This window comes from Taeniopygia guttata, chromosome 7 (genome assembly GCF_048771995.1).
Source record: "Taeniopygia guttata chromosome 7, bTaeGut7.mat, whole genome shotgun sequence".
In the NCBI taxonomy this organism is placed as follows: domain Eukaryota; kingdom Metazoa; phylum Chordata; class Aves; order Passeriformes; family Estrildidae; genus Taeniopygia; species Taeniopygia guttata.
The window spans coordinates 26,382,652-26,400,308 of NC_133032.1; the positions used below are offsets into that span (position 1 = coordinate 26,382,652).

General features: G+C 37.9%; 1 protein-coding gene across 4 annotated transcripts in view; it reads right to left on the bottom strand.

The window, feature by feature from the left end:
* Positions 1–4,818: 4,818 nt before the first annotated feature.
* The window catches only part of PMS1 (PMS1 homolog 1, mismatch repair system component), a 44,413-nt gene continuing 31,574 nt past the window's right edge, over positions 4,819–17,657 (bottom strand). For all 4 annotated transcript variants that reach the window (XM_030277850.4, XM_041717682.2, XM_030277849.4 and 1 more), the window contains exons 10-13: positions 16,354–16,809; positions 15,684–15,814; positions 6,946–7,106; positions 4,819–5,239 (exon numbers count right to left, since the gene is read on the bottom strand). In XM_030277850.4, the coding sequence (XP_030133710.3) occupies positions 5,048–5,239; positions 6,946–7,106; positions 15,684–15,814; positions 16,354–16,809 (940 nt within the window). In that variant the 3' untranslated portion in view covers positions 4,819–5,047. The remainder of the gene's footprint in view (positions 5,240–6,945; positions 7,107–15,683; positions 15,815–16,353; positions 16,810–17,657) is intronic.

The window sequence follows — 17,657 nt, forward strand, 5'->3', positions numbered from 1 at the left end:
ACCAAAATCAGGTTCATTTTGACTGAGTAGTTCAGTCCAATGAAATAATCAATAAAATTATTGATGTAAAAAAACCAGTTAGGCTGGGTTGATGAAAGACTACAATAACTTTGGATAAACATTTACAGCTTCAGATAAAAAGTGATTAAAATAATAAGTAAATATTCTTTAACTGCAGATGACAGCAGCATTACAGTTAATATTTAATCATGACATTATGAGAATATTCAGTAGTGGAAGACAGGATTAACATATTGCTTTAAAACATTCCATTACTTTCTGCATCTGTTTACTGATAATAAAAGAAACAGCTGTTCTAAATGTAACATTAACAGGTGTAAACCATTCATTTTAGATTTTAAAACAATAATTCTTCTCTGTTTCCTCCTTAGCTATTCTGAAATGACATTACAAACACCCCTCCTATTAGCTTACACAATTAACTCATAATTGTTTAACCTCTCTGCATGTCCCCAGAATATATACATGTGGAGTTAGCTTCCTTCTCCTTTTGGGCAAAAGGCTCTGTTCTCCTGCACTGCACATCCTGAACTAATGCACCAGATGTGTCCCATAAAATGGTTGGTCACACTGTTCAGCAGCTTTCTTTTAGCAACTGTTCTATATCAAATTTACTGTAAAAAAGCATCGTAATTATGAAGTAACACTGTATCAAATTCACAGACTGAATATCTCACTATGCCCGGTTAAACTATGAATGATAATTGAGCTTGAAATTGTATATTTACTTTAAATAAGTCCTCCAAATCATCTGCAACAATGTGTGCTTAATTCGAAGCCATTAACAAAAGATTTAACATTTCCACATTTATACTCTCCATAATTTCAGATATGATACTCCATACTTACAGAGAGAGGGGAAAAAAATAAAAGCAAGTTCTGGTAGCCTTCCATTTGCAAAATTAAATGGATGTACCTGAAGTTTCTTATGATTGCTAACTCATCCTGTTAAATGCTGGGTACAAATGAAACAAAATTCTCAAGAATCCTTCAATATTCTATCGCAGCCAAAAAGTAAATTCAGAATTATAAGTTTATTTAGAAGAAACCAAACCCCAATGCAAAACCAAAGCCCGACCTCCTTTACAGAAAATAAAACAAACTCTGAAGACCAAATTTTACAACCCTTTCAAAAATCTAAAAAGTTGTTTGCGGAAGTCAACTTTCATTAAAGTAATACCAGTTAGTTTGCAGGAGAAAACAAAAGGAATTAAATCCTTGAGACTTAAATAATGTGCTTGGGAATATTGTTCCTATTGATAGGTATTTTAAATATTTAATGAATATTAATATCAGAATAAATAAATATTCCATATCAGAATATGGAAATAGAGGAGAATCCATTCTAACAAATCCCAAACTCCATCATCTAGATTTTACTGTTGCCAATGACTCCTAAGTGCTCCTGAAATAACTTCAATGTTCCTCTGGTTTTGCTATAGTTCTCTGAACTATACTATTCATGATAAAGGGAAAAAAAAAAACAAACAAGAAATAGTCCAAACTCCTTCACAAGCACATTGGTTAACTGGAACAGAAACTTCATTAATAAGATTCCTACTACACTGAGAAAAGACACATGGTGCTACCTCAATTTCATGTTCATACCCATACTTACATGCAAGGAAAAATACTTTTTCTTTTCAATGAGATTTCCCTCTATTTATTGAGTTAAATTGATATTCAGTGGTATCCCATTAAAGGAATGTGCAACTTCTCAGAATTTGGGTGAAGAAGACTCCTGAGCTGCAAACACACCACCAGAACCAAACCTTCCCCAACCAATGAGATGAACAATCCTTTGAAAAATGCAAAGCTATGTACAACCAAAAGGCTTTGGAAGTTTTCCTGAGTCTGGAAAGCTCCTGACCCTCCCCTAGGGAATACTGCTACCTGCCCTAGGTGTATTTTAGGAAAGCAAGCCTGCACACCACGAGGAGCAAGGTAAGCAATAACGCTTTGATCTGCCGGGGACTCGAAGTATGGAAGGAACAATGCTCATCCATGGTCAGCCCCAGACCTCAATTTTAAGACCAAATTGTACAAAGCCGAAATGCCAGCAGAGGGCAGCGCAAATACGAGAAGTGCCTGGAGTGCCCCAGCCCGGCCACTCGTGGGGCACAAGGCGGCTGCCCCTCGCTGGCCGCTGGGACACGCACCCACCGCGCCTTGCTCCCAGTGCTTCCTCCCTGGGAAGGGGTCAAGGTCGGCAATCTGCAACTCCCCCCAACGTAGCACTTTTCAGGTTTCCTTCCTTTTAAACAAACTGCCCACAGAGCTGGGGACGGACCGAGTGCAGGCAAAGACAGCCTTTGTGTGCTTCCCCGAGAGTCTCGTGGGGTTTAATATATAGCACCCCATGCTGATGCAATGGCAGATGCTTCCTTCTCCAGAACTGGCACTTCAGGCACATCATTTAACTTCCTCAAACTTGTAAACCTAGAACTGGGGTATTTCTATTGTTTAAACAAAAACATAAAATGGATGTACCACTAGAGGCATCAGTGAGAACATCTCTAGAAACAGAAAGTAACATTTCTTTTTGTTCACACCAGATAAAGCAAGGAGAGACCTCTACCCTGTCCTATCTAAAGCCATCTCCCATCAGAACAACAGTATAACTCCCAATTTCAGCTTGCAGTCACAACCATGAGTACTGTGGTGGGGAGACACCCAGACTTACAGCTCCAAAGCCACGCTCCAGCAGTCTCTGCTGGCACCCAGCCACACAACATCCCCCAGAGACAGAAAACAAACTGTACGTACATGCACCTAAGGAAGAACTCCGGTGCAGGTCCAGCAAACTCAGCGAGGAAAAGAGGGAAGCCCCAGCTCACAACTGCCTAACCTGGTGCACCTACACTTGAAATCTTGATGCTAATTTGCTTCCATAGCAACTAAACCCACTCTGGCACCTGTGAATACCATTTGCCAATTTTTGTCCTCAGTCTAGTGCTTGAATAGCAATTAACACTTGTCCTCTTCATGTAGACTCAAGTGTTAGGAAAGATACTAGTACTGGCTTCAGTATAGTTATGATATAGATATCTTACCTTTTGGAAAAGAAGCAGCCATTATTAATCTCATTAAATACTGTATGTTGTACTCCAAACTGACTAAAAGTGGTGCACACATTAATTTAATTTCCAACAACCTTAGTCAGGATATAAACTTCCATTCTGCAGCTTGCTTCTGGCTTTTCTCACTGTAATGGCACCTCTCTAAACTCTCAGAATTTGTATTCCAACAAGAATAAAAATAAACAAACTATAACCTTCTGTATCCCATGCAAGGCTGGGATCCTGTTTCCCCATCAGAGCCAAGGGTCACGTCTCCTTTCTCTCTCCATCTACCTTCTCACTTCGATTCTAAAAATTCACATCTTCTGCACTGAGTGACATTTAAAGCCAAGTGTCCAGTTTGCAAGTGACATTCTCATTTTGTATCTTGCTACCATTAAGCTTGGAAAGATATCCTGCTTGTGCCCTCTGATCATCCTTGCTCTTTATGAAAAGGACAAACTTCCTTTAATGGCATAAAGAAATAATCATAAAGGTCACCCAGTGCAACTCCCCTGCTGTGAGCAGGGACATCTTCAGTAGATCGAGTTGCCTAGAGTCCCATGCCACGTGACCTTGAGTATTTCCACAGATGGGGCATCTACTGTGTGCTGGGTAACCTGTTCTAGTGCCTTACGACCCTCATTGTAAAACACTTCTTTCTTATATGTAATCTAGATCGATCCTACTTTGGTTTAAAACTATTACCTCTTGTTGTGTTGCAACAGGCTCTGTGAAAAAGATAATCATTGCCTTTCAGGTTAGAATTTACATGTTGTGATGTATGCCTGTGATGTGATTTCTTAAATTAGTTTCACCAGTTCAGCATCAGTGATTTACACATTCAAACACTACATTTTCTTGTCTGGTCCAACACTCTTGCCCACAAACTAACTTGCATTTGTGCCTTTCAGCAACCTTCAACACTTTACCCAGCAGCCACAGAAATACTACAAAGCTAGGTCCTACCACCACATTTTCACGGTGCCATGGTTTGCAAACAACAGCTGGGGATAAACAGGAATTTTCAGGTGAGCTTGAAAACTTTTAAAACAAATTCTTCCAGAGACAAGGCATCTGCTGTGCACAGAAGGCCTAGAGGGTAGGTTTACAGAAGTAGGCCACTACTTGAAATAGAGGAGTAAACATTGTGTTCTGGTAGAAAGAGAATGAACCAGTTTACCAAAATCAGTAGCTCTCTATATAGCAGACTATGCCCTAGTTATGCCATGTTCTCCCTGAGGGAGGACAGTTTATGTTTCCCACCCCCAAACAGTTTGTGCATAACACTGCACCAATAAACATCCATGGGCACCTGATTTTAGTGCTAACCTGTGCTCCTGTGACTCACATCCCTTCTGCTTTCAAAGAACTGGCCAGTTTTTGTTGATCTGAAATTTTTAAACTTTTGTACTGTACTTTAAGATCCATACTTCTGTAAGTTTATAATTTTTGGAGATTGGGCACTAGGACTGTCAATACTCATTTATATGAGCTAAGAATTTCCAAATGGAAATACAACACGTTAGAAGTCTAACTATACTAACTGTGTATGGCAATGCCATATTCAAATACTTACAGCTATCTGGCATTCCTTTGAATATTAACAGCTGATGTCTTTAGTATAATAAGCTTTGCCATGCTCTGTTGAAAGCAACTTCTAACCACTTCACATCTAAAAAATTCTGACATACTGGTATTTCTTAAACCTGCAGTAATAAGAGAAGGGGGAAACCAGTTGAGAACATTTCTTTAATAAAGTATTTTTAAAAAAACAGTGGTGAGTTGTTTTTTTACAATATTTTTTTCTGTTTTCAAGTAGCATTTTTATTTAAATAAAGTCTTTAGGAGGTGAACATGTAACAATGAAAAGTCATTAAACAAAAGCTTTGCACAAAACATACTGAAATTACAGAGTAGTGATCAAAATTAAGCAAGAAAGTATGACCTCAAATAAAATGTTCCATTTACTGAATAATTTCCATGGAGTTGTGCTTGTCAACTTCTGGAATATCTGTTAAGTGATGAAAAAAAGGACGACCATGAACACAGCCTTTATTTTCCTTTCCAAGCTGTTGCTTCATCCTGTAAATTGTGTTTTGCACATCTTCTTTTGACAAATGTAAGGGCAGCTGCCGTGCTAAACATACTGCTTCTCCCTGTGGAAAGGAAAAACAAAACCAAAACCCCAATAGTTTTAAAGTACCATTTTTTAGCACCATCAGCCTGTGGCTACCAGAAAGCAGAATTAAAAACTCACCGTTTAAAGGTTATCCTTTTCTGTTGCAAAATATTCAAAATCTCAGAAATCTAAATATAACTTTAAACATTTCTTACTGGTCAGTTCATGACATTTCTACAATGGAGGCATGCACAGTCAGCCCCTTGGTTATGTTTGCACTCCTTTAGCCTATTTTTGCAGGATGCTTTTTGTTTCTGATTTCCTGTTGTCAGCAGCATCACCTGTACATGTTTACCAGTTCAAAAGACACATTTCACACCACCAACTTTAGAAGTATCATGAATTAATTCAAGAAGTCAGTAAATACAATTTGAAAATACTATAGCAAAACTTCATAGATTAATTTGTATTTACTATGGTCTATTGCATCCACTTCACCCTAGAAAGCAGAAGCAACTGCTCAAGTACCCACCCCCAAAGAACTAAGGAACTTCAAAAAGAAGTTTCGTTTTCTCCTCTAAGATGGGCTTTCCTGCCACTGACTTCTGTACTTAAGTCATGTTACCTAGACAGAAATGTATGTGGCACACAGCCTCCCTTCATACTGTACAAACCTGAGCAACATTCATAATGATTTAATCTAAATCATCTCATTTTCTTTGTCTGAGATTTTCTCCCACTCCTCCAAGTGGGAAAAAGATCACTGTGGACTGTTTTATACCCTGGAAGGCTGCTGCTTCAACCATTACCTTGTGCTTTCTTCTGCATCTATCTACTGACAGCAAAAGCTGCAGACATGCTGCCTGCTCAGACATGAAATGAATAATTAAAGTTGTGATTCTGAACATGACAGTGAATGGCATTTCCAGTGTTTAACCTCCTAGAATGGTCAAAAAATTCAGTGCTTATTTCTGAATAACAGCTTTTACAGTAGTCTGGGTTTTTTTACAAACCATTCCTGTCTCAACATTGAACTTATCCCTTCTTTAAGCTTCTTTCCTGAGTACATGGGAGTGGTTCAGTAATACATAACAGAATCACTCGCTGCAAAGGCAGCTTACTGCCCCCAAAAGATAGGGAAAGATTTGTGTAATAATGCTTAAAAGATAAAACACATACTCTGTGTCAGTATGTGCCTAGATCCCATTTTCAAATAATTCAGGAAGGTATATTATAAATGTTTAAGTAAGAAGAGGCTTTACATATATTTTGGTAAACTTTTTGAAGAGAATTGGAACTGAAGAGCATTAGTGAAGAAGTGATTACTACTACTGTCGGTTACACCAGCTTTACCTAGTACCACATCTATTAGTTGTCTCTGGATGGACAATTTATTTATTTGCACAGAATGAGTCACTGCTATTCTGTGGCAGTTTTGTATCCTAACATGAAGAAATACCTTTCCACTCTGAAAAGTGCCTTACAGAGGAAATGCTTTGTGAAAATCACCTTTTGGCATGTGTTATATCACACTGGTGACTACTTTTGGGTATATCTGAGGGAAGCATTTTGGTAAGGAATATACAACTTGGAGAGGATATGATACTCTCTTTTTCAAGAGTAACTTCTGTTTAGAACACAATTAAATTAATTAAAATGCAAAGCTGAAGAAAGACTTCCAAGCTGTTTCAGGAATTACTACAAGTTTAGTTGGCTAATACTAAAAGAAAGCTTCTGTCTCACCTCCAAGTAATTTATCACTTTGAGAGGCCTACATTCATATACTTCCTTTGCATTTCTGTTAACTACTGCATTCAGAATTTCTTTCAAATCAGAGATTCCATAATATGGCAGACAATTTGCCATCCCTTCTATTTCCAGATGACTTTCTGTAGCCGAAACACCTGAAAATACAAAAACAAAACAGTAATTCATGCACTGCTTTTATTTCTATTCTATAGCAATTCACAGAAAATTAAGCTGATGCAAAGTAATTTAGTACTTTAGTCCAATACAATTAGGAAACTTTTTTGTTCCTCCCTTGGAATGAAAAGCATTTATTTGCACAATGTTTCATTATGATGATGTGTGTTTATTCACATCACAAATGTCTCAGCTTACATTAATCCAAATCCTAGCTGGCACTGTTTAATGCTTAAAACATTAGCAGCATTCCTAGTATTGAGCACAGCTTTAATTAAAGCTTCTGTGACTTTAATTAAACATACATAAAATTAAAGTTGAAGCTAGCAATAAAACACATTTTAGATTGAAAAAAAATATAAGTGTTGGCACTATTTCCTATATAAGTGGTGTAAACATCTGTAGAGTTCAAATGTTATCATAACAAATTTGGATTCTACTGAAATAAAAAGCAATTTTTCTCCTACCATATCTGAGAAAAAACTCAAATCCATAAAACTAGAGGCTCTGTGACTGACTTTATATCATCATACATATGGTATCACTTCTGGAGCAGGTAACATTCTGAGTAGGAATGATGAATAAAAAATTAAACAGCCTTTCTAACAGAGTATCTATTCAAGCGTTGAGGTCTATATGATTTTCCTTCTTATTCACATGTCAAGAAAGAAAATTGATTGAAGTTGTTCAGGTATAGCAACTTTACTCCCACTCCCAGTTAGAAGCAAGTACTCTGGTGGTCAGGCTCACATATTCTCATTCAATCTTTCAGACTATTCTCTTATTCATGTTGGGTACACAGAAACCTCTTTTCCTCCCCTACAAGTCTAACAAGTACAAACTTTGACACAGACATAGAAAAACAGAATTACTAATGAAATTAGTAATCCATTCTCATGTAGTGACTCCAGGCAGGATAAATTACCTTCAGCTAAGGTCACTAATGGCTTTTGTAAAGTCAAAAGAGCTGGAGACAAATAGATTGCTCCAAGGTGGATTAAACTAACAAACTCTTACAAGGGATAATTCCTGTTCCTAATCCAAACAGAAACATGAAATATTTCAGAAGTGAGAGAAAATATATATGCATCATAAGTCAGCAAGATGTACTTTCATTAGCTGGTAGAATGGAGCTGAGTTATCCATGTCCAGACACTATCTCTGACAGTCATTAAATAAAGTGAACAGAATAACAGTGCAGGTTGAAACTTTTCCTAAATATGGGTGTATCACTGGGTAAATAATGCTCTTGGGCCTTTTTAAGCTTCATGGCATGAGATACTTTGACCAGTAGGAATCTGATACAGCGAACAGCCTCTCATCCCCCCTCCTCCCAAAAATCACACAACCTTCTTCCAGCTATGTATTAAATACTGCTTTACATCTGAAACTTTATTTCATTTTGCAGACAGCATTGTCTTCCTTCTCTTTTTCAAGCTGCTTTTCCCTAATTGCAGCCAGCAAGCAGAGACATATTTTAATAGAATACTGTAAAACCTGTGTTCAGATTCAGCTTAAAGCAAAATGTTAAATTATATGAAAGTTTGCCATATATAAAGGTGAGAAAAGATGATGTACTATGCTAATATTTCCCCATGGGCAAGCCTGTCAGTAAGGGACAGAAGAAAAAGATTAAGATTTCTTTTTAACATTTCCTTCAACTCTTTTATCTTAATATTTGTCCTATTTTTGATTTAATTACAGATTAGAGGAACTATTCCAGACCATTTGATCATGCTGCTTTTCTCTCTAAAATTAGAACTTAGTCTATTTGAAAGCCTTTTAATAATTACCCTCTATTTGTTACCAAAGACAGGACACAAATTTTAAGTTTCAGGTATTTAGACATTCAATTTAAAAACCTGTATTTTCTGTGCTTCCTTTTAAAATTTTATGACAATGAGGTTCTGAATTTGCAGAACATTTTGTCATATACTCTTCAACTTCACCAATAGCCATTGTTTCATCTGCAAATTCTGACAGCCAGATTTGACTTTACCATTTTCCTCTTTCATCTGAAAGTCAAAGTGGGCTTGAAAGAGTTTAATGTAAGAACAAACAATACAAACCATGCCTAAGGGAGATTTATTTCTTTAGTATTTCTGTTTATGTGCCACTCTCCTTTCCTGCTAACATTCTTTAAATTGTAAAGTAGCCCTGTTGCATGCTGATTAACATGCATGCAAGCATGCAAGCCTCTGCAGGAACTCTGATATTGGCAACACTTGATGGTATAAGCAGATGTCCAAGCCTCAGTGTACTTGTAAATTTTTGATAAAATATATATTAGGATTTTTGAGTATTCAAACAGCAGTTCTCAAACAGTTGCCATAGTAGTTTCTCTGAAATACTTTGCAACTTCCAAGGAAAGTGTTTCCATGAACAAATAAACTAGCTTTCAAATGAGTAAAAATGTGGATTTCTCATTGTTACAAATTTCCCCTTTCTCCTTCCAAACAAAGCATTTACAATCATCACTGGATAATTCCTTCTTGATGGCCAGGAAAAAACTTTTCCCTTCCAACTGCCACCTAGATTAGGTGACACTATAACACTGTCTATCTCCCAGTCTATGGTCAAAATCAAACCAAAGTGAAATTGCAGCATGGTTTTCCACTGGTGGGTTACAAGAGCTGAGGCAATTTCTATCACCAAGAACAATGGGATATTTACCTATTACTGCTCTTTGAGGCCTTATAAGCACATTCTTTGGACATAGTCATGTTGACTACATAAGGCAGACAATTCTACCCTAACAGCCTCCCTTGGAGCATGGCCCAAGACCCAGCATTGATACAATACCAGCTAAGGTGTGTTCTTGGTCTCACTTCCTCTCCAGCAAGAATTCCCATCTCTCTCTAGGCCTTTCCCAAAGGCAAACAGACAGATGTGCAGTGAAGGCACATATAATAAACACATCTTAAGAAGAACTGGACAGAAAGTAATCCATCTTACTTCTTGAAGTGTTCCCTGCACGTAGGGGTCACTGTGAGCAAACAAATGCCTGGCAGGTCCCAGAACACTGAGTATTAAGTAATTTGCTTTATTAAGTAAAAGCAAACAGACTGCTCTCCCAAAGGTAGCATCACTTGAAGCCTCTGTAAGGGCAGAACATGAGGGGGTGGCAGGGCAGTGGAAGACAGACTGGAGCTCAGCTTCACAGCTTTGCAAATTACAACAACTGGCACATTCCACAAAGAAACCATTGATTTTGTCTAACTGACACACTGACAGCAAGAAGTGTTTTCTTGTCTATTTCACAACATGTTTTTCACTGTGAGCTATGCAGAGAAAAATCTAGTTGAAAACTCCTTAGACTGATGAACAGTTAATGTTAAGAGAAACAGGAAGATAATACAAAGACCTTAGCCTACCAAAAACATGAAGCAGATGGGACACTTCCAAAATCTAGGATACTTGGAACATCTTTGGCTGCAGTCATATAGAGTCTCTGAAGAGAGCAAAGGTAGATTTCCTTTCTGTCTTCTAACAAGAACACATTCAAGAGGCAGATAGCCTCAAATGAAACAATAGGCAAGTAAGGCCTCCACACTCTTTCAACAATTAACACCCATTTGTGAAAATACAGACTTTTAAGGAGTATTCCCACCAAAATGGCAGAACGAGAACTAAACTCCATGTGCAACTGAGTTATTTTCAGGAAGTAAACAGCTAATTATACCTTTCAAAAACCTGCTAGGAGTAGTACATCGAGTGCTACATGGTGCTCTGGGGTTCAGAGCAAGGCCTGTGAGAAAGCCTCCTGGTGAATTATGAAAGTAAATAAAGATCAAAACCACCCCACTAAAAGGTATTGGCCATTAAAGAACAGAGTTGTATTTCTATGAATTCCAAGCACTGCAAGGAAGTAAGATTCAATTTCTGAGTATTAATCCCAAGATTAATGCAAGAGTAAAGAATGAGTAATTTTTTTATCCTATGAATGACACTGTCCCTAATACGTCATCCAAATAAGGAAAAAATAATACTTTCTGGGGGGTTGTTTTTCAAGTAAGAAACCACAAGAATGAAAATCTTCATAAAAAGCCCCTCTATGCCACAAGTTACCAGAAGCTAAGATTCTGAACTGCAAAAAAGCATTTTTAAAAATGATCAGTTGAGATACAAACCTAATGCAACACAGGAATTGCTGGTTACCTTCCAGATTAAGACAGCTGCTCAGAGCTTTTTTTTAAATAAATAAGCAACCAGATCTGCAAAACACCCCAAAACCACAAGGAAGTAAGGAATCTAAATCTATGGCCCTATATTTAAATTTAAATTGTTATAGTGATGGCTAGAGAGACTACCTGGAAGAGTCTAGACAGACTTAAAGGAATAAAGTAGAAATTTTTTAAAAGGTCTTCAAAGGATACACCTTGGGCAGTACAGGAGCCTGGCTGTGGCTCTATACAAGATGGACACACCAGGTCATGAGTATAAGTTTTGGTTCATTTACATATTTGGGTTAATTGTCCAATTACAGCTTCAGGTTATGAAATCCCATCCTCCCAGATTGCTCTCCTCAATTTGCCATTGTTTACACTTTTTGGGCCTGAAGCTGTAACGGTGTCCTTGGTTCTCAGGCTGCAAAAGGATTGTTTTGTCTGACTAAACTGTGAAGAGAACTTGCTAACACTTTATATGAAGTTCAGAGTTACACATTAAGGCAGTACAGAATCTTGGAAAATATGAAAGCTAAAACTTAAGGCATTAATAGTTATCTAGGAAGCTGTCCTAGTGGAGTGCACAATACCAAAGGCAAGAGGTCCACTGCTCCAAGTTAGCATCTGAGTATTATGAGTAGACTTAATATATGGTAATGAGCAGCAATACTCTTGGTCCTTCTCTTCTTTGGTAGAAGAGTACCTGCAGAGATTTAAACAAATAATCAGTGCAATCTACTAGACTGACAGTCCTCTTAAGAAACCACCATGGGTCAAGGAAAGCCTCTTCTATGACTAAAACTTCTGAATGTCAAATTGGAGCAGCTAAATTTCCTTTGCTCTTGTTTTAGGAGGTATCTTAGAGCTAGTGATAGCATCACAGACTTATTTGCATGGATCGACAGAAAGTCTTGTTATTTTGCAAGAAGAAATTACCAGAAATATCACTTGCACATTGAAATTCAAAGAATAAGTAATCAATCAATTAATCTATCAATCAATCAACAAATTTGCTTGGGACATAAGAGGATCTCTCTGTCAGAAAAAGTAAACTTTCTACTACAGAAAATAAAACTCTTCACTCAGGATGAAAAAGGAAGCCATGCATATTAACAAGTGCTATTAAGTGTCTATTAATGAGAAATCAATCAGCAGTCAGAAAGGAATATCTATTATGACCATATCAGGGCTGAAGCCCCAGAGGAAAACACAGACTTCTGACTATGCTGCAGTGGACCCTGACATAGAGAAAGAGCTCACAGTTCAGTTCAGCTGAGAAATAGCAAATACTAGGACTGATCCAATTAACCCAAAAAGTTACGAAAAAATTAGTTACAAAGGCTGTGTGCACAGAGAATGGGATTTTGGTGTGCTCCTATGGATGCTGCTAAGGAGAAACTGTCCATTACCATGGGTTAATGGCACATTTCCATTCTAGGACCTCTTCACAGCAAGCTGTGACTTTATCACACAAAACAGGAAGCTCTGGCCCAAAAAATTAACAATAGATCCTGAAGAAACAGAACTTTTCTGAAGGAAATTCTAGTTCAAAACCACCAGGATGCCTCTCTCTCAGGATGTGTCTGAATTTCAAAAACTCCACAAAACCAGATACTGAATACAGACAGTGAAAAAAAATAAATGCTTCTATAAGGATTGTGAAAGATGTTTTATGAAACAAGCTGGTACTCTCAGGGTTGAGAAATCCTACAGAATATTCAGGTCTAAGTGGGACAAATCACTCCTGATATGCAGGTCTCCTTCTGTAAAGATTATACAAGAATCTATGAATTAAATAACCTTAAACTTCATAGTGAAATTCCCACAGAAGGACACATTAGGAATGTTAAAAATTAGTACCTGATACTCTACTCTAATAAGTATTTGTAGAAGACAGTGTAGTTCAGGGACAACTTTAGAAAAAAGAAGAAACTGGTTAAGTAGAAATCCTTGGGTCAGTTGGAAAAAAGCTGGGAGAAATTCCATTTGTTTGCTGGTATTTCTACCTTCCTCTACAGTGGCACGCTCTTTTAATAAAAAAGGCTGTAACTGCTATAATGTCATCAGCAGACGCTTATAAACATGACTGACAAGACTCATTTTATTAACTCTTCAGTCAAGTACTTAATATAGAAGAGTGGGACAAAGAACTGAATTCGATTTCCATTCATTACTGGGCTATTCCTATGGTTCACCAACCTCCACAGTTCATACAAAGCACTTTACCTGTAAACCAAACAAGAACAGTCTCCTTGAGATTTCATTTTCTTATATTTACACCTTAGGAACGCAGGAAGGGAAGACTACTTCCCAGTTACTGTGTGAAGTTCTTTGCTATTATAGTGTTAAAATGCTGCTCTTAAACTAAGCAAGCTGTCTTAGAAGTAGCTTGCCACTAGGTTTTGGCCAAGACAGCCAATTTTGTTCACGGTAGCTAGCATGGGGCTGTTTTGGATTTGTGCAGGAAACAGTGCTGGTAAGACAGGAATGTTTTTGTTACAGCTGAGCAGGGCTTACACAGCATCAAGGCCCTTTCTGCTCCTCACCCCACCTGTGAGGAGGCTGGGGGTGCACAAGGAGCTGGGAGGGGACACAGCTGGGCAGCTGACCCAAGGGACATTCCAGACCACGTGGCATCGAGCTCATAGAGCTGGGGGAAGGAGAAGGAAGTGGAGCGCTGTGATGATGTTTGTCCTCCCAAATCACCATTACATGGGATGAAGCCCAGCTTTTCTGGGGATAGCTGAACACCTGCCTGCCCATGGGAAGCAGTGAATTAATTCATTTTTTTTGGTTTCATTTCTGTAAACAACTTTTGCTTCACCTGATAAATGGTCTTTATATCTCAACCCACAAGTTTTCTCACTTTTACCTTTCCAATTCTCTCCCCATCCCACTGAGGGGAGAATGAATGAGTGGCTATGTGGGGCTGAGCTGCTGGCTGTGGTTAAACCATGACACATCTGCACTACTAAAAGATTGATCAACATCTCTCTGCTGTTGCTTAGACATACACTAGAAATTAAACTCTTCACCCAGGATGAAAAATGAATTGTCTTCAAATTTTCACATTCAATTTATTCATGTCTAGTTTACATTAATTAGATTTTGAGCAAACTCAGAATATCAGGATGTAAAAAAAATAAAGTTGGTGAGCAAAACTGCTAAGCCACAATTCCTCTCTCCCATATTTGCCTAAAGACATACTATAGACCTCCTCAGCTTTAGATCTGCTTGTCTGAATAAACCATGTAAGAGCTGCCTCTTACAGTACATGCTTTATTTCCCTAATCACTTACTCCATGATTATTATCATGGTTAATACAACACCTCTTCTACTAAGGTACGGGTATTTATGTAGAGATTTAGTCAATCAGAAAGAAGTTGCCTTGGTTTTGCTGGGCATGCTTCAGTAAGGAAAACAGCTTTGGCTGTTCTTCACAAGAGCCAGCCTCGGAGTGAAGGAGTTGGTCTACATCCCTTTTTTGTACCTACCCTTAAAAGATCCCATATGTTACAGTACATCTGTCATCACTGTACATATGTGGGGATCTGTAACACATGAAGCTATAGCATTTCTAACAGCTCTTATGGCCAATCTTTTCCCTGAGCTGTCAGCTAGGTGCTACCCCCAAAGACGTTAGCTTTTCTTGGAATTCTGCTATAGAATTCGTGATCTGCAGAACCCACCCTGGGTCACCCCTGTGTTTCCAGTGCATCCCTAGAAAGAGTTCTACAGAAAGATGTAAGCTTTGAGCTCTCTTGATAAAGTAAAAAAAAAAAATCTTATATGAAATGCATTTTTTTGTGATCAACAGAGGTACTGAAAAGTATACTCCTTCAAAATATATTCATATCAAACTCTGAGAAAAGGTGTGGTGATCCTTTGACCATATCTTTGCTGGCCCCTTTGGGCTCTGGGTTACAATTTTAATAGAAAAGTATGATATTAACGAGGATCCAGCTCCTTACTGGACCTCCTCAACTGCTCAGCAGTACAGGAGTAGTCACCTAAAGCACATACTTGCAGAAGGTGCCTGGTCTCAGGAATTCCTATCAGTTTATTCTAAATTATATCAGAATGGCATTAAGGGTATGGGCATTGAGCATTTTGAGAAAAAAAGAAAGAAGTGAGGAAAACATGGATTTCAGCACATTCTTTGAAACACTATTAAAGTTTTCTGTTCAGTCATCAGTTTCCATTACTCAGTGTTCTGGGTGGAAGAAATTCTATGCCAAGAAATAAAATCTCAGTGTTAAGGAAAGCAGAATGCTAGTGCTTTAAAAGACAAGGTGATGCAGAATAACATGATCCACATTAACAATAATTTAAATCATTAAATCATAGGAAACAAGCTCCAATGCAACTAATAGATTTTAAAACCATCATACCTTCTATCACTTTTATCTGGAATCCATTTGCTACAAGCCTTGGATCTGACAAATAACCTGATCCATGGAAACTGTGGTAATTCTTCTGCATTTTATAGAGAGCAGCCATATACTGAGCTCCACCAATAAGACTGGAAAAAAAAAATCCCCCAAGTGTTAAAAACCAACATCTCTCATGTGAAAATTACAAGTGTGCAAAAAACACAGAAAAAGGTAGCAAGTGATGAGGAGTCATCACGAATTTATAAAGTATTTTGGAAAAGCAGTTGTTTAAAGAATCAAAACGAGAACTATTCACTTATCTTAGTGAGGGACCAAGCTTAGGCATACAGTAACAATAATTCTATCAGCCATTTCTTAATTCCTGGGGGAAAGCCAGCTACAGTGAAATTGTGAAAATATGGAGCATTTAATTTTCTTCTGGGGGAGGAAATTTGTATTTGCTGCACTAACAATGAAACTGGTCAAAAATCATACTTATTTCAACTAGAATAGGACCAAGTGTGCTCAGTACTTCAAGACCAAAGTGTAAAAACCAAAACCCTGTTATAATAGATGAGTGCACAAATAAGCACAGCATTAGGAAACAGGGCCTTGCCAGAGCTTACTGTAAATAATTATCAACTGATGTTTCAAGTAACAAACACATTTTTGCTCCATAGTACTATACCTGTCTGTTAACACAATTGGAGTGTCCAGTTTCTCTACAGGAAGCTTATGGTTCACCAATAATCTCTTACATAGCAGGGCCTCTTCCAATCTATATGGATTCAGCAACTTAACATTGTTTTCAGTAGCAAGTATCCAGACATCAGGAAAACTCTGACGACGGATCAGGAAAAGCTTGTGTTCATCCGAAACATTTCTTTCTGGTCTCTGAAGGTGACGTCTACAGGAACTCAGAGCAAAAGGCACTGTCACAATTTTCACAGGCTGTTCCAGTTTCCCCTTCTTTTCAATCTGGTTATGAAATATCTTGTCAAGCTTCTGCTGGTCAGATGCAGAACTCTTTAACTTGGGTTTGTGTTTTTCTGCCTCCTTTGCTGGTCGGTGCATTGGCTGTGCATTGGCTTTCTTGACCTCTCTGTTGTACCGTTCCTGGTCCTTAGTGGCTTTTATTTCGTAACTTGAAGGAAAAAACAAACCAGTAGCATCAGCAGATAAAAAGCTCCAGACTCCAACCCCTAATACACTAAAGCAGAAGGAAAGGTAACCATTTCAAGAGCCAAGAATCACATCCATGGTCCATTCAAGTACCCACATCAACATGCTGCCCACTGCGATGGAGGTGGTGATGGTGCCTCTATTAAACCACGTCTTGAACAAAAGCTGGAAATTTTCCTTCATCAAGACAGCCAGCAAAACCTCAATTACTGTAAGAGGGAGGAACTATTACTGTAAGGAATAGAGTGTATCATATAAAGATCTACAGCAAGGCTCTTTCCACCTCAGTCCCTTGTCTAATTTGCAATCAAATGCAGAGTTTTGGAAGGAGTTTTTTTGTCACCAGCACATTCAGCTCAATTCACAAAGTAATTTAAGCTTCTAGAGCGCTACAGCCTTCCAGGGGAGGCCATGGGGCTGGCAGACCTTTGGAGCTTGAATAATTTCCCAAGCCCCAGGTCTTAGTTAATAAAAGCATATTTGATTTCAAATGGCCTAAAATTAACCATATGAAGTGTAAAAATACAGGATATGTACAACTATCAGAGAAATCTGTAAGTAATAATCAATCTTACAGATTTTTCAAAAACAGTCAATAAAAAACTACTCCTACATGCTGTCTAAATAGTTAAAACATTACTACGTACTAAACCTCTACAACATGAATGGATTCTTAATGAGTTTATAAATGTCAGTGAGATAACTAAACTTTTATAGGTCCCAGGTTTATGTTTGTCTATTGCATCTGAATTTTACTTTTGTGAAAGCAAAGGTTGTGATTTGCTGAACTCCCTCTTTTTGCCCTTATTT